This window comes from Leiobunum rupestre, chromosome 4 (genome assembly GCF_980474605.1).
Source record: "Leiobunum rupestre chromosome 4, qqLeiRupe1.1.hap1, whole genome shotgun sequence".
Classification (NCBI taxonomy): Eukaryota; Metazoa; Arthropoda; class Arachnida; order Opiliones; family Sclerosomatidae; genus Leiobunum; species Leiobunum rupestre.
Genome location: NC_143387.1, coordinates 35511692 through 35533534, shown reverse-complemented (window position 1 = coordinate 35533534; position 21843 = coordinate 35511692). Strand labels below are relative to the sequence as shown.

The following is a 21843-nucleotide window of genomic DNA, read 5'->3' as shown; positions in this document are numbered from 1 at the left end:
TAACGGCCAACTTTGAAGCTGCGCTGTTGCTCTTCGATGGCGGGCACCCCCATGAATACGCGCATAAAAGAGTTTTTTTGAAAAATCAGTCGATGAAATCAAGTGTTCTTTTAGTACAACCCAAAATTATTTATATTTATAAGAGAGTTACGCTAGAGTTTTTAAACTATGATCAAGATATTTGGTGGTTTTTGGGCTGGAAAAAATATCGATGTAAGTTTATCTCGTTACTAAACTGGTAGTACTGTTATAACTGGAGAAAAAAGTCTCTTCTGCACATTTAATACATCGCGGCCTTAAGCCTAAATTATATCCAACACAAAACACTGGAAGGCGACATCCTTTTATCCGGCGTTATTTTACGCTAAACAAAATTTGTATAAATACAAGCAAGTAAATCTGAATAGCTTTAAGGTAAGAATAGATAATATAGACCAACATTTTTGTTAATTAAGGCCGATGTTTAAATTATTTTCGGTTAAAAATTTGCACGAGGGACTCGTGCTCTGCTCTGCACGCTTGATTACGCAGTACCGCAGGCTCAGCCCATGCATGTTGAAAGATTCCGCTTGCCTAAAAAGGCTTAAACTTAAGCCTACTTTTCTGATGTTGTGTTATTACATTTTATTTTTTTAAGATTGCGCTTGAGTTAAATTATGATTTGGTTTTTATTCCATTTACTGGGTAATAGCTTGTTTAGAAAATTTAAAGCGTTTAAATGTTTTAAGCCTGTGTGATTTATCTTTGTTCTATCAGGCCTTGGGATTCCAGGAGGCTGTGCCTACACTTTTTAACCACCCTCCCTCCCTACAATAGAAAAGTTTTATTTTCAATATTTAAGGAAAATTTCGTTTTATAGTACGAAATTTGTTTTATAGTAGCGAAACTATGTCGTTTCGGTTGTGGATGGAGATCTTCCATTGCCTAGATCATTCCTGACAACTAAATTCGGGGAGCATTTAACCATTGCATTATACGTTTGCATATGTTAATATTACAATCAAGTTACAAAAGTTATTGCTCTTGTTAATGTAATCAGTGCACTGATTATTATGTATCTGTGAGCGGAAGTCTTTGGTTATTAACAATAACTTTCCCTTTACATAAGTGTAACTAAAACTATAACTGGGATGTTAACTAATTAATAGCTCCTATTTTGTACTTTCTTAAAATTTCTTGCTCTGATTTAAATGTGTTTACCTCTTATAAGGTGTGCTTGGCCTTATCCCATTATTTTTTGTTAGAAATTTTTGAATTATTACTTATTCTGCCCTATAGTTGTCAACCCTAGATGTAAATTTTTAAGCATTTTATTCTAAGTCTGGAAGAGGCTGGAAACTAAAATCATGAAACTTAAACAAGTGTTTTTACTATGCCCAAAATATAGTACGTAAACAAAACACTTAAAACTTAATTTTTTTTAATTTTGAGGTTCCCTCACTTCCTTGAAATTACAATCAAGCTACATAAGAATTTAAATTTGGCAAAAATTGGATAGTAAGGGTAAAGTTTAGGAAATTTTATCACCTTTTGTATTTAGCGTTTCTTTGGGGGCAAGGAAAAATCTCTGGATTTGAGAATGGTTATTTCTGAAAAGAAAATTAGAGTTCTGATTTTGATTGCATTATTTTGCTGTTAACAAACCCTCCATAGCTTCGCCAGTGTAGTTACGTAATTATACTGGCCACATTGGAGGGAAGATCAATAATGTCCTTATAAAACACTGCAGTTAGTTATCTGACTTGTAGTAACCTGTCGAGGATAACAAATTGAATTAGGTGAGAATGGGAATTTGTTTTCTATGAGCGCTTTTTTAGAGAAACCTTTCTAATAGTCAAATACCTTTCGACCCACCCCAAGCATTTTAAGGCAATTTTCAAGCTACACTTTTTCTGGGATTGAATTTTATAAGATGGTAGTAGAGTACCTCGGTACGGATAAGGCATTCAAATAGTACTCACCCCAATGCCAAAATTAAGTATATGGATTCAAAATCGTAATAAAATAGAATACATTTTTATTTTATAAAATGTTTTCGCATCTCTAACTCAACTTGCATGTATTGATGCTCAAACAAAAGCCCTTCCTCATTTTAGAGGCTTATTGAGCAGATGTTAAATAAATACATGAAATACATATATGTTTTAAAATGAATTAAGAAAACATCATGCATTCGGAGAAATTGAATGTTTATAAAAAAAAAAAAAAAACTCATCCCCTTTGCAAACCCCACCTTGAATTTAATATTGGGTACCTAGGTCAATAAACTCACCACATTGATTGGTCAAGTGTTATTTGTAAATTAGCCAGTAGAATTCTATTATAACAGTATACTTGGTAGTTTTTGTTGTTGTAATAAATTGACTAATTTCATCAATTGCACTTGAATTACAGACCACAGCTTCCATCTACCACAGCTCTCGTAACCCAGACACAAATAACAAATAATGGTCATGGAACCACCGTCTCCTCAGTGCGTAGGCAGGGAATTTGTCCGACAGTACTACACAGTTCTCAATAAGGCACCAACTCTCCTTCACAGGTGTGTGATGTATTAGATATAGTTTGGTTTTAAAAGTTTTAGTGTAATAACATGAGGATATTTTTCGAATTATAAGATTTTACAGCAAGAACTCTTCTTTCGTTCATGGTGGTCTAGACCACCCAGGAGAGGAGGCAAAACCTGTGATTGGTCAAGTTGAGATTCATAATAAGATAATGGCTTTAAATTTTTGCGACTGCCACGCTAAGATTAGACAAGTTGACAGCCACGAAACACTCGAGCAAGGTGTAGTTGTTCAAGTGACTGGAGAGCTTTCCAATAATGGACAACCGATGCGGCGCTTTATGCAAACTTTTGTTTTGGCTCCTCAAACTCCCAAGCAGTTTTATGTCAGAAATGATATTTTCCGTTATCAGGATGAGGTTTTCAATGACGATGATGAAACTGATAATCAAGAGTCAACAATTGGTGAGATTCTACTTCAACATGTTAATTTATCAATCCCTCCATAGCTTCGCCAGTGTAGTTACGTAATTATACTGGCCACATTGGAGGGAAGATCAATAATGTCCTTATAAAACACTGCAGTTAGTTGTCTGATTAGTAGTAGCCTGTCGAGGAAAACAAATAGACTAATTAGTTGATGGGGGTGTAAATTGTTTGGTTAGAGATGGAATTGTTTTAATTTTTAAGGGACAGAAGACCCTAACCAGCAACCAAACGCAGAAAATCAAGATATGGCCAAGACAATACAATATTACGACACTGCTAAGGACATTGTCAGGAATGGAACTTCCCACCTAAGTGACAGTGAATTGACAAACTTGGCTCCTATTGTTTCCACTGCCACTCCAGAGTTGACAGAGCCTGTGGCTGGAGAAACTGCTTCTTCAAAATCTGATTGGGGTGATTCTGATGAAGATGAAGATGACGAAGCTGATGAAGATGAAGAAGACCAGGAACAGGAGCATAAACCTACCATCATTGAAGCCCATGAATTGACTAACAGTTTGCACAATAATATGGGTAAGATGAATCAATTTTCTAGAGTGAGCTTGGTTTTTTTAATTTTTTGCCTTTTGGTCTATTGCACTTGGGCTCTGTTGTTAATGCTACACTGATTAGTAATAAAAGCTCAAGAGAAATGGTATTTCAATTAAAAGTATTTTAGTAATAAGCAAACCCTAAAATTAACGGAAAATGATTAGTAATACCACCATTTTGCATTTTTTCCCATGAGAAATAGCATGAGTGAGTTAAATTATTCTATTTAATAATAATAATAATAATAAGCTAGGCTAATACCCAAGTCACCACCTTAGGCCCAAGTCATCTAGCGACTTATAATGCCTTTAAGTGGGTGGCCGGGTTACAATGCGTAGGAGGGTGGTGCCAAGCCCTTCATGCTCCCTACACTAACTATTAAATTGATAAAATCAGAGATATGATACACAGTTTAATTTAGGAGACTTTGAAAAACAAGAACATGATTTAATTTAAGAATTACATAATCCCATTGTAGTCTGTTTTAAAAAAGCTGGGCTCATGAGGTCAAATAAAAAATCTCAAGTTTAAAATAAGAAAAAGAAATTCACTATTCAGTCAAAATAGTATTAGAATCATGAGTGATTAAAGCTGATCCAGATTTAGCCAAAAGATACCACTTTTCTTGTGCTCTTTCTGAAATACCTCGCTAGGTGGTACTATTTAAGTTTTTATTGTTAAAATGTTTTAATGTGTCTGTAACATTTTTAAAAAAGTTCATTGATTCTGATTTCAAACTAAAAATTTTCGTGTATTTATAGAACCCAAAACATATGCTAATATGGTCAGTAAGAATACACCAACTGGATTTACTGCTAACACTAGCGCTGGTGGACCTTCAGTTCCACCCGCATTTGGACAACAGACTCCGATACAACAAAATCAGATGCCAGTATCAACTGGCCCTGTTGTCAAACCAGATCCACCGTTTAACAAGCTAGAACAGATTAGTCCCACTACACCGGTTGGAGGTTCCACCATTAACAATGTGGATTCAACACCCCCAGAGAGTGACAGCAGTAGTAACAATGCTAATATTTCAACGAGCAATAACGCTGGAAGTAACACCGGTGGTCATGGTTTTGGCATGCACTACCAACATCATGGACATTTCCAGCAAAATCACAGGGGCATGCGAGGAAATCGCGTGAACAATGGCATGAGAAACAACAGATTTGAGAACAGAGATTCTTTCTCTAGCAGTGGTGGTCTGGGCGGAGGTGGAAGTTCATTTATGAATCGTTTGGATGACTCAAGTATTGATGGGGAAAAGCGCAAGCCTCAATATCCTGATTCTCAACAGTTGTTTGTGGGTAACTTGCCTCATTCAATTGGTGAAGAGGATTTGAAAAAAATATTTGATCAGTTTGGAACAGTAGTTGATGCTCGCATTAATACTAAGCCAAACTTAAAAACTGGCCCTGGAGGTAAAGGGCAAGTACCAGTAAGTTTTTTTTCTTCGTTACGCCTCAAATAATAAGAAAATAATATTTAAAACATGTGTAGTGTAGTGCAGACTCTTACTATTTTACATGTGCTCAATTTTTAATTAAATCAAACTTATTTTCAGAATTTTGGATTTGTTGTTTTTGAAGATTCCGAAGCTGTGCAGAAAGCTCTTAGTCAAAAGGTACCCAAATTTCCATTGCTTATCTGTTAGTTCTGGGCTTCTTTTTGCAATCTTATTTTCAGTAACTAAACTGAATATAGCTCTTCCATTTGGTAAATAAGCCTATTTTATTTTGGTTGTGAAAAAGCTACGCTAAATATTACTTCTGGTTTTCAAAATTTTCTGTGAAATAGGCTAGTTAAATTATGGTGACTCTTACATTCTAAATTTAAAACCCTAACCATCAAGAATAATTTCCATAGTTAAATAACACTTGATGGTGCTAGAGGTGAAATAAATTTCCTTTTAAAACACTGGAAGTCAGTTGTCTGGTTTTCAGCTACCTGTTGAGGAAAACAATCTCAATAAATGAAACTTATTTTCAATTATTATTTGGCTTATACCTGTGCTATTTTTTAACATTTCTAATATGTATTTCTTATTTTTACATGAATTTTAGCCGGTTCATTACAACAATCACCGTTTGAATGTTGAAGAAAAGAAGACTAAAGCTCGTATGGGTGGTAATGATGGTGGAAATCGAATTGTGTCTTCGGGTCGCGGAGGAATGATGCAGCGTGGTGGTATGAACAACAATCGTGGCGGTGGCCGTGGTGGCATGCAAGGTGTGGGTCGCGGAGATAGTAGAGGCGGTGGCCGTGGTGGAGGAGGCAGTAACCTCCGTCGATAGATAATAAATTTATTTTGAGAGCTAAATAAAAACAACCCTCAGTGTAATGCCACTCTGGGTTCGGCAAGCTGTGGTACATGGAAGTTCTGGGGGTCGAATAGTGCCTATTTCAGGCAAAAAAAAATAATAAATTGCTTAAATGAAATTTACAGGATACTTTTTAAATTGCTTAAAAAGAAAAAACTTTTCATTTATCATCAATTCTAAAATTTTGTTGAAATGTGGGCATTGTATATAGAAACTGCAGTGATAAAAGGTGTTAATTTGTTTTGTCATCTAATAGCCCTCCCTTTACTGAGAAATTTTGGTTAACTTAACGGGGTATTATAAAACGTACACTGTGCTAATGTAAGTAAACTTCAAACGCATCATCATCTTTTTGTTTTTTATTTAAAACCCTGTAACTAACAAAAGTGTTGAAATTTCTATTTTTCTGCATCTATATAATATAAAAAAATAGGAACTTAAATGGGGGGATAATTGGGGTGTCGTATTCCCATTTTTTTTTTCTGCGTCACTCAATAACTAAGGAAAAAAATCTTGCTTATTATTTTAGTCTCCCTATTTTATTTTTAAGTTAACGTTTTTCAGAATGTAGACATTTTTGGGTAAAATATTTATTAACCTTATGATGGGAGACTTAAAAATAAGTGGATTTTTTTTTAAATAATGAAAATGTACTATTTTTGGAATATTTAGGCCTTAAAAAATTGTAGTTCAATATAGCTTTCAAATGTCAAATTGTTTCATCAATTTTTCATGATAAACCGAGTTTTTATTTTCTGATACTCGGATTTATTAGGAAGAAAAACTTGTGTACAAAAAATTTCTGCCCATCGTCATTTTTTCAGTTTTAATAAATAAATCTACGATCCTTGTAAAAATAATCAGTTTTTGTTGATCTAAACTTTTTTTGCACAGGACAAAATTATAAAACTCGTGAAATGTGTGCCATGAACGTTTTTTCTTATCAAACAATTTCCAACAGTCAAAAAAATAAACCATTTATCCTTAAACACTTCAATTTTAAATTGGTCAGAGGTGAAAAAAAAACAATTGTGGCTGCGGTAAAGCGGATAACAGGAGCGTGTTGTGTTAGCTAAATAAAACATTTTTCAAATTATCTGCTCATATAATAACCCCTATCTGGTGCAGAAATACCTGGTCATCGCGTAATAAAAATTCATTGTATATATATTAAGCACCCACATCTGAGAAAAGAAAATTGTGACATGTTTTTTATATATCTTGTTAATGTACCGATGCAAGAAGAAAATATTAAAAGAAAAAAATCACGCCGTGTGATGCTGGTATTGCCAGTGAAATTTTTCGGATTTTTAGTTACTTTTCATTGGCACGGCAATAAATTAGTGTCTAAAACCTTTCTGTAAAAATTGTAAAACGCTCCGTAATTTCATCATAGTAATTTTTATTTAATTAAAGACTGGTCAATTTCACTTGATAATTAATGGCGCTTGATGTGGAAGTGAAATACAGTATATTCTTATTTCTGTCCTGCGTTAAATTGTGATACTTGTTTGTGAATACCTGTGGACCTCTACTAAGGAATAGATTATTGGAATGTGAGCTACATAATATTATCAGAAGTTTATAGGAAAAACTTATGAATAAATTAAGGAGGAAACATTTTAAATGTATTCTCCAAGCCTATTTGCTACGCGATTTGGAAGTGTTCTAGATCATTACAATACGCGAAAAAGTAGATTAGTCCATAATTAAAAGGGATAATATAGCTAAATCCTAAACTTAACTTATCGTATATTCTAGATCATTAGCCTTGTTTGTTTTCCGAAGGAAAATAGATATTTTAGTAATATTTCAGAGGATTGGAAATTTTAGTACAGTGAACACATGGCCAACCCATTCGTTGAAGTTTCTACGTTAACCTACGAGCAAAAGATATCCGTATGAGTTGAGCGCCCCTAGCGGAATAGTTTTTAGAATAGTTTTTGCATTGAAGCCAAGATAAAAAGCTATGAGTTCTGCACCACGCTCGTTATAGCGGGAAAAACCTTGTCCACTGAATTTCGGCCAATGGGTTGGCCAGTGCTGAAAGCAACGCGAAAGGGGCGGGGTTTGAACAAGGAAACACCGATGTCTACGCCACTGCTATAAGGCAAAACGCATTTAAGGCAATTGTGAGGTAGCCAAAATCGATTAACGGAGTTTATTGTAAGGAATTTATGTACGTATACACTAGGGATTCCTATAGAAACACTGGTAAAGAAACTGGTACTTTGACGGAGACGGCCAGCCAATGAATTGAAAAATACCTGTTATGTACATTCTCCATAGCTAAAGCCTAACCGTTTCTCCAGGTGCATTGGCAGCACAGTAGGGATAGAACGTAGTTTAAACATAATTTAATTGTGTTGATATTGGCACTATTTGCGACACTTTGTGTTGTACTTCGGGACTCTATACCCCCAAAAAAATGGTTATTTTTCTAGGGTCATTTCTTAGGAGGAGGTCTTATAGCCCAATGAAAAATTTGCATGTTCACTTAAACTTCGGTTAAGATCCCCCGCTATATTGTAATGTATTTTCATAGGTTGCGTTAGGCTCTGTTCACATTTGATCTGTCCTCTAAAACTTGGGTTATATTCGATGCTTTGGTACATTAGGGCCCCGGAAATTAGACATTTGATACCTCTCAGATGTTTAGGGAAAGAAATGTAAATAAGACATCAATGGATAGGAAATATCCAACTCTCACAGTAATCGGGGAGTTCATAAATTGGGCATTTGGTATCTCCGAGAGCTTTAGCGTAACCCTACGCACACGTTCCGCTAACAGTGAAATCAAAAACGCATACTAAGAACTATATATGATAAGATCACGCCACGCAAGGAGAACGCAACCCGTCAAAAGTCTATTTCCTTCTGTACAGTGTTCATTGGTTAGAGGCTTAAGCGCCTGCTGCCGTCGGAAGGGGAAAATTTGGAAATTGCCCCCCCCCCCGCCCGTAAAACATTCAGCGTAAAGGTTCGTCCAATGAAATCTGTACACAACACTGCGTTAGCGTGTTTAAAGGCTAGCTGCGTTTTTCTTGTGTTTGTTGCTTCTAGGTGCTATGATGTTATAGTTCGCCAAATAGAAAAGCCGTAAATAAGAGTCTGTAGCGCCATCTGGTCAATGCAAAAGTGGGATATTTTTCCTCATTGTGATTGAAAATTCAAAAATGGCAATATAATTTTTTTAATAAAAATAATTATAATAAAAATGAATAATATCAATGAATTATAATTTATGGACTTCATTTTCATCGACTGTATGAAAATGTAGGCACTAGAGGGAGCCAGTCAATCCCCAGAGTTTGAGAAGTATAACATCATGGTGCCAGAATTTAATATTTTCACGGTTCTTAGTTACTTCAATGGGTTCTTGGTGAAACATTACGGCAGGGCCGATTTGGGGTTTTTCCTACATATTGATGATAGCATTAATTGCTTAAATGTATTTGAAAGTTAGCTAATTTGATTTATTAATTACATGGAAAATATCTCAAAATTCCACGATACCAATTAAGTGGCTAGAGAGGCGAAGCCCGTAGTTGAAAACGTGTAGACAGTGCACGCTATCGGTCCATCTACACTATTACGCGTGCTTCCAACGCGTTTTAGCACGGGCTTAGCCCCTATATTGATAATATTGTGATACCTGACAAACGATTATTTACCCTATTTAAAAATAACGAGCAATTTCTCAAAACAAATTTTGTGGGCGACTTATAATGTTCGTAGGTATAACCTAGAAAATATCTTTTGGGATTCTCCTCGAGTTACGTCGCGTCGTTCTGTCGTATGAGATGATTGTTCCTCGGTAGTTTCTACGTTGGGGTGGGTCACGGGGAAACCAGCTTGACGAGTCTCGGGCGAAAACCTCGAATCTTCAAATAATAACGCACGCTGATCCCGTTATAGAATGATTCTCGGAGTCTGCACCAGCGGGTTGATTCATAATCGGGCCACAAATATACCGTATACCGGTATATAAATTTAGAAAAATATCGTTGGTTTTTCGCCGTTCCGTTCTAGCCAGCCATGGGAAGATGCGAAAACGCATTATCTAATAATAATTTTAGTTGGCTCTATAGCCTGGATTAGACTAGTCGCTCTTTCGGTTTTGCCGCGGGTGTTTCGCGAAGGAGTTACAACATGGCTCCTCGCTCCTTTCTATGCGGATTACTTTTAATCGTAAGTTTCGAATCAGTTTTTATCATTTATCGTACAAATTATTTGGAATAATATTATTTGTAAGTAGTAGGCGGGCCTCATTCTGTTCTCTGACATTGAGAGGCGCGCGTGCGAGTCAGTTGACGAGCAGAAACGGGGAGATTAAACATGGGAACCCTCCCGTAGGGTACGCTGGTTTTGAACTTCCTACTGAGGTCTTTGACTCCGTTCTCGTTGTTCGAGTGACCGGTGTTTGCGGGTCTACCACCGACGACGACGAGTTGAAATTTCAATGAACTACATACGTTTAATTCGGGGTCAAGTGTACCCGTCGAACGGAGATTTCTAATTTCGTATTCTTTCACCCCGTTACGCGCGAAATTTAAACGGAGGCCTAGGGAGTTAAATAATTATATTGACATTTGATGTTTTAATAATATACTGTATTTAGCTTGTAATTGCCCCCTTCTTCGTTTGGGTTGGTTTTCTTAAAATAAAAATGAAACGCGTATGTACACCATGGGGCAAAATCTCGGGCAAAATAAATGAAAAAGCGGGTTAGTCGGTAAGCGGAACAGGATACACTTTTTGTGATTTCAAATGTATTCATAGAGAGCTCTGCGTGGTGTCGCGGTGACACTTTTCTCCACGTTGAATATAATGGTACCGTTATCGTGGGCGGAATTTCTTTAATTACGATTTTTCTTTCTTAAATGGCATAATTTTTGGCAAAATGATTGGGCCAATTTTGATCTAAGTGAATTGATTTAGCACACTTATCTGTTAATACGCCATACGGTGCGTGGTATCAATAGAATTGAGATGGGGAGCGGATGAATTAAGTTTTTTTACTCTTTTCTGTTAAAAAAAATTTTAGGTTCTTTTCCATTTGTGCAAAAGTACTATCGCTCAATCGTGTGGCCCAAAAGTGAGGGCCCGTTTTTTATCGGGGATCCCGTGTGATATGATGCGAAATTCCTTTTGCGCCGCTGCCGGAAACGCCTACCCTTGGTAATTGTAGATCCAACGTTTCATTTTAAACAATTATTTAACATTATTGATTTGTTGCCGTTTAAATTCTAGGAATTCTTTGCGTCGTTATATTTACGAAAACCAAGGGTTAATGAGACGTATGTACGGGGACGAAAGGCACAGTATGATTTTACATAGCGAGTTGCAACACCGGTCGTACGCGTCTTGGAATAAGAACACGATCAGATCGGGACGCGTTTCTCCCGAAAGCGGTGATTTTATCACCATCCCCGACGATATTTTACCGGAAAGATATAGAAGGGGCAATGCGTCCATACGCTCAACAACTTCGAAGCCAAAAAATCCCAGTACTACGGCAAACGTAAGTTTTAAAACTTTCAATTTACTTTTCCACTGCTTATAAAATTTTGCTAAAAATCAATAAAAACCTATTATTTTAAGTCAACAGAGATACATTTACCGTCACCAACCGCGAAACCCATTACGGAGACAACCGAAACCCAAAATCCCGCTACAGAAACGACGGTTACTGAAAAGTCGGGTGAAGAGGATCTGTACCAGTATCAAGGAACCACATCGCTTCTTGAATCTGAATACGAAGAAGATTACGACGCTGTGTCCACCGTTTATCACCAGACATCCACCACTCCAGCGTCCACAATCGATCCTCAATTGCCTGATGACCAACTGCCAACTATCCAAGCTTTGATTGCGGATGAAAAAATGTATTACAACACCCAAAGCATGGAGGAATCGCAGGTGATTTCAACCAACAGCGTGGAAGAAAAAGAAACTGCTACGACAACAACGACGGAAACCAAGAAAGAAGACCAAGCACGAGAACCGCCGAAAGGATTGTAAGTAGATCGATTTTAATGCTAGTTTTCAACCAAGACAGGAATAAATCATCTTAACAGTCGTAACAAACTTAGAAGCACGCAACTGTAAACGCGTCCTAAGACAAACTGTTCAGTTGGCTCTTACAATATAGGGAATAAGGGATAATAAACGTTGAACTTTCCTCGTGCAAAAAGCACTTTGACAGCAAGCGTCAGGCCCAATGGAGGTTGACGTTCACCCCTGGATCGTTTTTGGTCCGGTGAAAATCAGCCTTAGTGGTAGATTTTAGTTAGAAACAATTTAGTTTTTAGGGAGAAACCTAATCTAAATAACTTTGCTCAAACTAATATTGATGATTTTTACGTGGCTCTATTAACGCGAAAACCAGTTTTAACGAAGTGCAATAAAAACGATTTTCTTTTAGCAATGCTTGTCCAATAAAAGAAGAGGTGATAGCTCCGTATTGGGCCAACAACACGAGAGGAGAAACTTTAGCGCTGTTAAATGTCTATCCTTTCGAGCAATATGTCCATTGGGAGAAGTGCGCGTAAGTACTAAAAGTTTATAGTTCGGGGTATTTTAAAAAGTTTGTTTCCCCGCAGATATGAGAATCATCAAATGTTTTGTCGTGACGGTTGCCGATGTGAACAGCAGTTTCGACTTCATCGTTTATTAGCTTTCGACCCAAGGTATTAGGCATGCAGTTTTCCTCGCATTAATTGATTTTTGGTCTCTGGGCGAGTAGCGACAAACCGACAGAAATGTTCAAACAATTAATTTATTTATATTTAGGGATAATGACTATGTTGAAACGAGTTTAAGCTCCCAATCCCCGTCATGCTCGAAGAGTTAACTTTTTCCCCTTAAAAATCAATTCAAACTACTTCCTCATTGGTTCCCCAAAGATTACGTCTTCCGACGCGATTGAAGCACACACGGGTGACGTTTTTACTTCCCCCTCTCGTGCCCGGGAAAACGTCAATCATTGTTGCCCAGAACGTAGTTATTATCCCTAAGTATAAATAAATACATTCTTGATCAAGCCCAGATTAGGTGGTTTTTTTTCGCTTGTCCGGGGACAAAAAGTGTAAACTTTTTACCCTAAAACGTTTTATTCGCCTGTTCTCGGGGTAAGATTTACCCTGTCCCGAATTTTGTTCGCTTGTTCCGGAGTATTAGGGTTACACTTTTTACTCCTCCTCGAAAGGAGGTGTAGAGGGAGTAATCTAGTTTTGTCGTCTGCTTAAATTTCGTTTCACGAAAATATGATGGGAAACTTTTTATTAATAACCTTTAACCTTTAAAAACTCTCTTTCTACTCCAACTCGTTTTTTTCGTCAAGACAGAATTGTAGTAAAATGACGTCATATGGCTACACTTTTTAACCTGCTCAAAAAACCCAGAACAGGCGAAAAAAAACCACCTATTGCATGGAAAACCCCATATTTATTTTAGGGAATTTCAACAAACACTGCCAAGAAATTAATCTGGTTAGAAGTCTATTACTCCCTCATTTGAAGTATCCATAGCCGTCTCGAATTTCACCACCAAATTATTACTCTAGTTGTTCAGCATCGCAGATGAATACTTCAAATAAAGCGTAATGGATTTCTGGACTTATTCTTAAGCCAACCTGATGTATTGTTTCTGTATTCATTTAGTAATTCCTGTCGGGGTGTCTTTGCGGACTGGTTCCGTTTCCCTTCTTGTTGCGTTTGTGTTTGCTACAACTTGACTGATACCGTTCCAAAACTTTAACCTGGTAATTGAATTTTTATATGAAATCTTTAATAGACAAATTTAAATGAGAAGACGCCACCAGCGATTTACTCAAAGCACTGACCGATTATCCAGTCGTAGTGCGGGTGGCACTATCTCACTTCAATCGGTCTTTAAATCTTAGCAGAAGATTATCAGAAATCTCTTAAAAGAGAAGCATCAATATCCGTATCATGCTTGAAACGTGTATCTTCGCAGGCTCCCGCTAGTGCGGGCATAAATACTACCAGGAAACTATAGAGGTATACACTTGTAATGTCTTAGGACCCGCTGCAAAAGTCATTCGGAAAAATCTAGCCGATTGGCTAGCGATCGCAGATCGGCTAGGTCGTTTGGCGGATTCCAAAAAAACGCGTTGCAAAAGTCGCCGATGTGCGATCTAGCCAAACGAGATCTTAGCAGACTCGTCTACTTTTTATTTTTTACCACGTGCATTGTTTAACCAATCAGAAGATGCTATTTACGCGGGGAAATAGTACGTTTTTAAGCAGACTCAATTCTCCAATTTTAAGCGTAGATTGTTTAGTTCTGTTTGAAATATAACTTTAAAAGTTTAAAAGAATAATGGCACCAAGAGAAGGGTACCAACCCAAACTTCGATAGTTTTCTAAAAACACAGGTTAGTAACAGGAGAAGTAAATAGTATTTATATTGCGTGATAAATATAGTGAAATTTAAGAAAATTGCAAAGTTTTGGGCACACTTGTTAACTTTTGTGTTAATTTTAAAACGTAAATTAAAATACCCAATAAAAGCATTACTTCAATGTTGTCCTTGTTTAAATCGTAAAAAAGTCATATTTTATTAAAGAACATTACGGTAAATTACTGCAAAATGGTAAATTACCGCGTAATTCACCGATTTTCAAAATTACCGTAATTTCAGAACTAGTCGCACTCCGTCAACGCGATAATGTATTTATTTATATTTATAAATGCGTTTAAATAAATGCATTCTTGGTGCCTTGGGTATTAGCCTAGCTGATTATTATTATTATTATTATTACGCGGCAAACGCAAGGCCGTCGTTTAAGGAGTTTTTAGGAGGGGGGAAAACGCTGTTGTCCGGGGGCAAAAACGCGTCAAATTTAATATTTTTCAATATTAAATCGAAATAGTTATTTGCACCAATTAAACAGTAAATTTCTAATGTAGCTAAATACAAATTGGTCATGAACTCTTTTGGGTCAAAAAATTAAGATGAAGTCCCTGGGAAAACGCCTTTCCTAAAATGACGGTTAGCTGGGCATTGTCTATACACGCGTGCGAAAGATCTCAGACAATACATATTATCAATAAGCAATAATATACGCAACAAATACCCTTCTCTTATTCTAAGCTATCGAGTTTATTAAGAGAAAAGACATGTCTGAGTTGCAGAATGCAACGGTGGCCGACCGCGCAATATGTAATGCCCAAGATGTAGCCCACAATTTAATAAATACGGGTTTCGACGATGATACGAAAGCGCGTCGAGAAAAAGGCGGGGCTTAACTACGTAAAGTGTAAGACGTAGCACCATATGTAACATAATTACTCATAAGTATGCCACTGTACCTTTATTCCATTCAAAAATCTTCACTAACGGTTTGTTTCACCACGAACCAGTAAAAAGGTGGACTACGTTAGATTTTAATCTTTTTATTCATCCTAGTAATTTTGGGAGTCACACTATTGGCTAGTAACATATTTATTTAAGCCAATGGAAAACCTCTAAATTGAGTAGGAATGTTTTGCGTCGGAATTTTAGTCAGCCCAGTGTAGCTTTATTGAAATTTATAAACTCGCTCGGTTTGTGCGGATGAAGTTATGAGTAATTTAGAAAAATTAAAGGTTGGGGAAAATAACCAATAAGTGATCACTTTCCGAAAATGGAACAAGTCGTCGAAGTGGGATATTCCACCAGCGTTATTAAAACCCATATCAAGCCTAGAAGAGTTAGGCCTAGGCTCAAAAGAATCTGCAAAGACTCCAACCTTTTTTTTCAATAAATCTGCTTCTTTTAAAATAAAAACAACAGTATTTAAAAGCCAAGATACTTCATGGTTAAAATTTTTATTTATTTACATTGGCGAGCTTTCGGACCGCGGTCCCTTTTCAAGCCGAGAGTTACTCAGCTTCTTTTAATTGACAATGCAAATTTATTTTAGAACGTGAGTCTCAGAGAACTTCATTAATTTGCAAATTAATTACATTAACAAAATTTGACACTATATTGTAGTTCATTTTAGCTCCTAAGCCTTGGTTGTTCAAACCGGTTTGTTTACTAAAATAATGGCCGTCGGTTTATCAGACGTAGAGCTCATTGGGCGACGGCATTATCGGCATTTGAGATTCGATGACGTCAAATATGACATCAAATATGACGTCAAATATTACGTAGGGTACGGATGACGCAATATCTGTGAAACAAACCGTTAGTGAAGAAATAGAGCTAGTGGCATACTTATAAGTAATTATGTTACATATGGTAACACGATATTTCAAATTCATTCGCTCGAGGTTTGACGCGAAAAGAATGCTTCGCCATGGTAACAAATAGGTGATCTTCCCGCGCAAAAAGGCTTATAAAACAATGGATTTAAAAACCTCAATTTGTTATCGTACTTAATATTTGAAAGTAATTATAATGTACTTCGCGAAAGAAGTGTAGTGATACCTAATTTCAGGTATTTTTATGGTTATAAAAGAGATAATTTGGTAAGCTAATAATATAATAACCATGACTAGGCTTAATGACGAGTTTTCGTCGAATTAGGGTAGCGAGGCGCGCAGGCCGTAGCCAGAAAAATTTCGTTAAGGGGGCAGTAGCTTTTTGTGAGGGGGCACATTTTTTTCGTTACCTAATTTAGAAAATTAACATAAAGGGCACCGTGAAATATTTTTGGTGTTCAACAACAAAAAAACCTGGCTTTCTGAAACAGTCCATTCTACAACTTGTATTTTATTAAGAAATAGTTACCTATAAATAACGATCTAAACCTTAGACAAAGACAAGTGGTCCAAAAGGAAAATTTCAATGAATAGAAGTTTAAAAAACTAATAAAGATGAAGGGGCAGAGAATATTCTTTGAGGGGGAATGAATTAAATTGAGGGGGCAGGTGTTGGCAAATAAAAATTTCATTTGAGGGGGCATTGCCCCCGAATGCCCCCCCGTGCTACGGGTCTGGAGGCGCGAGAGTTTTTCTCGTGAGTTTTCCCGCTTTAAGAAATTAAGACACGCCCGTTTCTTCGAGCTTCATCATGGCCGTAAAAATCTTCCTTAGATATTCCAAGTGTATACCTATAAAGTTTCCTGATACTACCTTTCTAAAACTTCGAGAAAATTTGGTTTTTATATAACTACGCTGTTTAATTTTTATATTTTTCATTTGGTGGGAAATTAATTTCCATTGAAAAGTGCCTATGGGTACATGTTTCATTTTAACGGCCAAGATGGGTACTTCACTCAAAAGAGATATATTATAATTTTCTGGTAATATATATATATATTTTATATAAAATAGTTTGCCGTTTCGTATTTGGTTCCTACATGCTACCACGCTGTTTTCAATTCGACTGATTGTGTTTTACAACTACTCTCTTTTAAATTATTTAATATTTTAATTTGTACTAAGTGTACAGTTTATATCGTATATTAAAGAACAATTTATTATAATTTTATTATTAATTAATTATTTATAAAACCATAAGTCTATATTATATAATGTAAGTATGACCATAAGACTATCAACGGACACCTAAGTTTGAAACTTTGAATTGGGCATAAAGGCGCATGTATTCAGCAATTTCAGCACTAGACACGCGCGGGAGAAAAAATAATAGAATCTACGCTACCTGGCGGAGAAAAAGAGCCAATCCTCCCTAACCCCCTCACCCCACCACCTATACTAAGTTAAAAGTTAAATATTTGCCGGAGTTCCTCTAGGGGCAATGTTAAGAATTACTTTCATGGTTTTACTATCGAATTTAAAATGCGGGAAGGGGGGGGGGGGGCACTCACAAACACTTCGGAGGAAACCCATTGGCTAAGGTAGAATTAAGGGCCTTTCTCGTGGGTAATGCCTTTGGTAACGCCATTAGAGGAAGCCTGAAGTCAAACAAGATGACGCTAAATTATCGAAAATAAGGAAAAATATTATAAAAACTGTGCAAAAACTAACAAGGAGACATCCCGAAGTGTAACCCACCGATTTTGTTCAAACTCGGGGGATTGGTAGACCTTCATGTAACTTGAAAAATCCTAAAGGGAATTAATGGGCAACCGTTTTGCCATGGCAACGAAAAATGTTTTTTGACAACACAAAATATTAAATTTTCCCATTGAAAATAACATGGGATTTTGACTTCAAATTGATCAAAAGTTGATCAATTTTGATGTTTTTTTGGTCAATTTTTATCTATTTTTCCTATTTTTGGCATTTTAGAAATTTTGAAATTTGTTCAAATTCTTCACAGGGGAGTCCTAGGAATCAGTCAGAATCCCATGTTATTTTCAATGGAAAATTTCCATTTGTTGTTGCCAAAAACATTTTTCGTTGCCATGGCAAAACGGTTGACCATTGAATAAATTCCCTTTAGGATTTTTCAAGTTACACGAAGGTCTACCAATCGGCCAATCCCCCGAGTTTGAACAAAATCGGTGGGTTACACTTCGGGATGTCTCTTTGTAAGTTTAATGAATTTAAAAACTTTTAAAACAATTCGTTTTAGTGGGCTAGACCTGCCATCCTGAGTTGTCACAAACATTGTTTTAAATCATATTGTAATTTATTAAACCTTGTTTTAGCACAATTTTTAGTGCGTGGTATTTTTAAATGAAATGAATTATGTGTAATTAAGAGTTAATGAAAATTTTTGTCTTGTTTCTTTTATCATGAAAAGCTTTTCCCTAATTTTTACACATAACATCGCTTAATTGTCTTGGCAGTGCCGTAACTATCCTTTTATGCGCCCGGTGCGAGCTTCTATAACTGCAACTAACTACCATGCATGGCCCAAAACTGGGTTTGGTCTGGTCATTTCTGCGCCCCTCCAGGGTCTACGCCCTCGCTGGCACCGCCCTAGTTACGGGACTGTGTCTTGGAAGTAACACTTTTTTATTCAGGGACGTACCAAACGGGGTGGAATCGGGGGGGGGGGGTCCTAGTCAGTTGGCGAAAGTTTGCTTAAAATGTCCTTTTTTTAAAAATGGTATCTAAAAAACTTCACTAAAATAATGAAAATAATTTTGAAAAATCAACAGAAGTCTACGAAAGCATAAGTTAATTAATTAGGGAGATAGTAATTAATTAACTTATGACGAAAGTATATGTTTTGGACACTTTTCATATTTAGAAATATATGTTATAAACTTCAGGTTTTTTATACCTAATAGTTAAAGCATCGTAAAGCAACATCTAGAGCTACACAAAACTAGTAACATTTTACATTCCGTGACGGCATGAGCAACATAATAACAATGACACTTCCAATTCTTTTAATGATAATTTCTTGACCGAACCTTTTTCGACACTGACATTTTCATCAGGCTCCGTGACTTGGATTTACACTCAAACTGAGTATATTTAATCTAAGGCATATTAGACACTAGAGAGCTCTTTGCTGAGAGCTAAACCTAGGTTGCGCAATAGCTTTGAAAAACAGTTCGGTGATAATTTTTCCTAATTGACATATGTATTGTTACGTTACTTATGGTGAAAGCAAAATTTTTAGTTAAAATTGGCTGTAAACCGCTCAGGGCAGGTCCAAAGTATTAGCATAATTTAACTTAACATTTAAAGTATTTTTAAAGAAAAAGTTTTCAATAGTATTTTTAATATACAACATTAATAGTGGAGATTTCATCAGTTTTAGTTGCAGAGTTACAGCATACTCATTTACATTTTCCAACTTAAAAATTCCCCCAAGGTCCTTTCAGTTGATCCAAAAGCGAAAGAAGATCTCACTATCTAAATTTATCAAATATCAAAATTTATTTAAATTTCATGAATTTTAAAATTTCAAGATTTTTTTACATATAAAAATTTTGTTAATTGCAAATCGCCAAAACTATCAAAACATATGGCACAGTATCAACTGAATTTAAAAAAAAATTGCAATTTGTACCCTTATTTTGGTAATACACTTTAAATTACATGTTTACATAAGCTAAGTTATACAACATGATTGTGTAAAGTGTTCATTATGATTATATCTTGTTTTGTAACAAAAAGGGAAATAACTATACAATTTTTTATATACAAGGGAACAAAAACAATTGTGTAAAGTGAAATTAATAAGAAAAAAGCGGGAAAACAAATTAATAAATGAGCTTAATGAATGCTTAAATTGCATTTAGGTTAATATCCTTCCCCTGAATTATGTAAAGCACACCACCGACAATACCGAGGTTCTAGCTGAAAGAGAGCTCGTCAGAAACTTAGGTGTACGTTGGACACTAGGTAGATTTTGCTCAGATATCCATTTCAAATTGTGGTTCATCAACAATTCCTTCTGTAAATTCAACAATTAATGTTTATATATTTATGTAAAGTGTTAAAGGACAATGTACCAGTCTTGTTGCTTTTTGGAGTTGGATTTGGTACAATGGTTTTCCCATTTTCTTTATTCTTTTCACTTGGACTAGTAACACCAGGAATATTTGGCAAATGAGTTGGGGGAGTGCGAGCGATAGGAGAATTTCGCATTTGAATTAGGAAAGCTCTGTCATAAATAATTCTAGTTCCTAAACAGAAAAATAAATAAAAAATCTGTTGATCAACAATATGAGGGTTATTGCTAGTTGTTGGTAGCGATGACAATTATTGTTTACAGCATGCCTTATGTTTCATTCGCCACAAGGCAGATATGCTCAAGGTCGTAAACAATGCTGCCTATTTTTATTTTAAGCCTTGGAGCCTTGGAAGTAAACTTTAGTTACCTCCTGGCGTGGTCGAATACAGCGTTCCACCAGGCGTAGAGCTATAATCTGAAGGTAATTGCGACGCATCGTTGATAAGTATTCGTTTTGAAGGAATATCCCTGATATCACTAAATTTCCTGGGTGAATTTGAAGTCATATTTCCAAATTATTGACGCTGCTTCTCAGAGTAATGTGAAGAAAAGAGAGTAGACCGAGATAAACCCAAAATAACTCTAGAAAGACGAAAGCAGGGTTTTATTGAAACGGCCTTGAAAACTAGGAAATAATAATAAATTTGTTCAAAAGATCTTCTATATTATATCCTCATATCAATTAAATGTTATATTATGTATGATATTTCATTAAATTTTCAATGTAATGAAAACCAAAGTAAAGGCTTCTTAACAGCTGAGCTGATAAATTAGTGATAAGGCACGTACATGAGCTGGTTGATGAAAAAGTCGAAAACCAAAAGTTGTAAACAGTGATCTTAAGCGTTAGAAGAGAAAAGGCTCTTACGGCATATTCGCTACCTAAGAGCAAAAGCTAAGTAAGTTGAGATAAGCGACTTTCCAGAAAAAAATCTAAATAAGAATCCTCGAATTTTTACATCAGGATCGCTTTTAACTTATTTTTAAATATTATATTAACCTACTTTTTAGTTTATTAACATTATAAGATTATTGATTCAATTATTCCATGTATTAAACCATTGCCGTTTTAACCTTTCCGTAGGCCTTAGGCAAAAATCGCTCATTTACCGACTTTTCGGAACTTCTTTGGCCCTATAGAGTAATGGCACTCCGTAGCTTTGACCATGGTCGCCTTTTTGGTCGCGATTTTTTATCTATAGGAAAAAGCATGGGTGTCGTGACGTGACGTCACGTCACACTGCCATTACTCTATTATATGGAATCGTAGGCACTTTGCCTAGTCTGCCTTATGGATAAGGCGGCCCTGTATGAAACAAAAGCTGAGTTTCTCAAAATGGTGTTTTTTAGAATAGCTTGACTTTTGCTCTCAGCTAAAACAAATTATCTCCCGAATCGGAGCAGCTACCTCAGCGCGCCTCGCGGAAGGTTAGAATATATATGAATGTATTTTCGTTAAAGTGGTTTTGTCGTTCCTTCTTGTACGGCCAACTTTGATCATGCACTGTTCCCGTTATTGCGGCCAACCCATTGACAGTAATAGGTGTTTCCATAAAATACCGGAGGTCACGTGTAAATGTTTTTTTCTACATCACCAAAAATAAATAATATATTCATACAATGAATATATTA

General features: G+C 36.1%; 3 protein-coding genes across 4 annotated transcripts; 2 read left to right on the top strand and 1 right to left on the bottom strand.

The window, feature by feature from the left end:
- The first annotated feature begins 261 nt into the window (after nt 1–261).
- Nucleotides 262–7328, top strand: rin (ras GTPase-activating protein-binding protein 2). Of its 2 annotated transcripts, none has more exons than XM_090171402.1 (7): nt 262–414; nt 2395–2542; nt 2619–2971; nt 3203–3529; nt 4309–4991; nt 5118–5177; nt 5617–7328. In XM_090171402.1, the coding sequence occupies exons 2-7, from the start codon at nt 2448–2450 to the stop codon at nt 5845–5847; spliced, it is 1749 nt and encodes a 582-aa protein (XP_090027528.1). In that variant the 5' UTR covers nt 262–414; nt 2395–2447; the 3' UTR covers nt 5848–7328. The 2 variants fall into 2 exon arrangements, with proteins under 2 accessions (XP_090027528.1, XP_090027527.1); XM_090171401.1 differs by having other exon boundaries at nt 3197–3529; nt 5617–7327.
- Nucleotides 7329–10006: 2678 nt separating this feature from the next.
- spz4 (Spaetzle domain-containing protein 4) lies at nt 10007–17216 on the top strand. Its single transcript, XM_090172833.1, has 8 exons — nt 10007–10065; nt 10922–11055; nt 11128–11398; nt 11479–11894; nt 12302–12424; nt 12480–12566; nt 13539–13639; nt 17163–17216. Exons 1-7 carry the CDS (start codon nt 10027–10029, stop codon nt 13633–13635), a joined length of 1167 nt encoding a protein of 388 aa, XP_090028959.1. The 5' UTR covers nt 10007–10026; the 3' UTR covers nt 13636–13639; nt 17163–17216.
- Nucleotides 17217–19500: 2284 nt separating this feature from the next.
- On the bottom strand, nt 19501–20824 carry Thor (eukaryotic translation initiation factor 4E binding protein thor). Its single transcript, XM_090171421.1, has 3 exons — nt 20579–20824; nt 20210–20383; nt 19501–20151 (listed from the first exon to the last, which is right to left on the bottom strand). Exons 1-3 carry the CDS (start codon nt 20715–20717, stop codon nt 20111–20113), a joined length of 354 nt encoding a protein of 117 aa, XP_090027547.1. The 5' UTR covers nt 20718–20824; the 3' UTR covers nt 19501–20110.
- Between the last annotated feature and the right edge of the window lie 1019 nt (nt 20825–21843).

Excerpts from the sequence above, each read along its gene's own strand:
- spz4 (XM_090172833.1), top strand. The coding sequence starts at position 10,027 with ATGGCTCCTCGCTCCTTTCTATGCGGATTACTTTTAATC. Across the intron at positions 11,399-11,478 it reads ATCCCAGTACTACGGCAAAC|TCAACAGAGATACATTTACC; the intron begins GTAAGTTTTAAA and ends TATTATTTTAAG. Across the intron at positions 12,567-13,538 it reads TTATTAGCTTTCGACCCAAG|TAATTCCTGTCGGGGTGTCT; the intron begins GTATTAGGCATG and ends GTATTCATTTAG.
- Thor (XM_090171421.1), bottom strand. The coding sequence starts at position 20,717 with ATGACTTCAAATTCACCCAGGAAATTTAGTGATATCAGGGATATTCCT. Across the intron at positions 20,384-20,578 it reads GTATTCGACCACGCCAGGAG|GAACTAGAATTATTTATGAC; the intron begins GTAACTAAAGTT and ends TTTTCTGTTTAG. Across the intron at positions 20,152-20,209 it reads TCCAAAAAGCAACAAGACTG|AAGGAATTGTTGATGAACCA; the intron begins GTACATTGTCCT and ends TTGAATTTACAG.
- rin (XM_090171401.1), top strand. The coding sequence starts at position 2,448 with ATGGTCATGGAACCACCGTCTCCTCAGTGCGTAGGCAGGGAATTTGTC. Across the intron at positions 2,972-3,196 it reads TAATCAAGAGTCAACAATTG|GGACAGAAGACCCTAACCAG; the intron begins GTGAGATTCTAC and ends TTAATTTTTAAG. Across the intron at positions 4,992-5,117 it reads GAGGTAAAGGGCAAGTACCA|AATTTTGGATTTGTTGTTTT; the intron begins GTAAGTTTTTTT and ends ACTTATTTTCAG.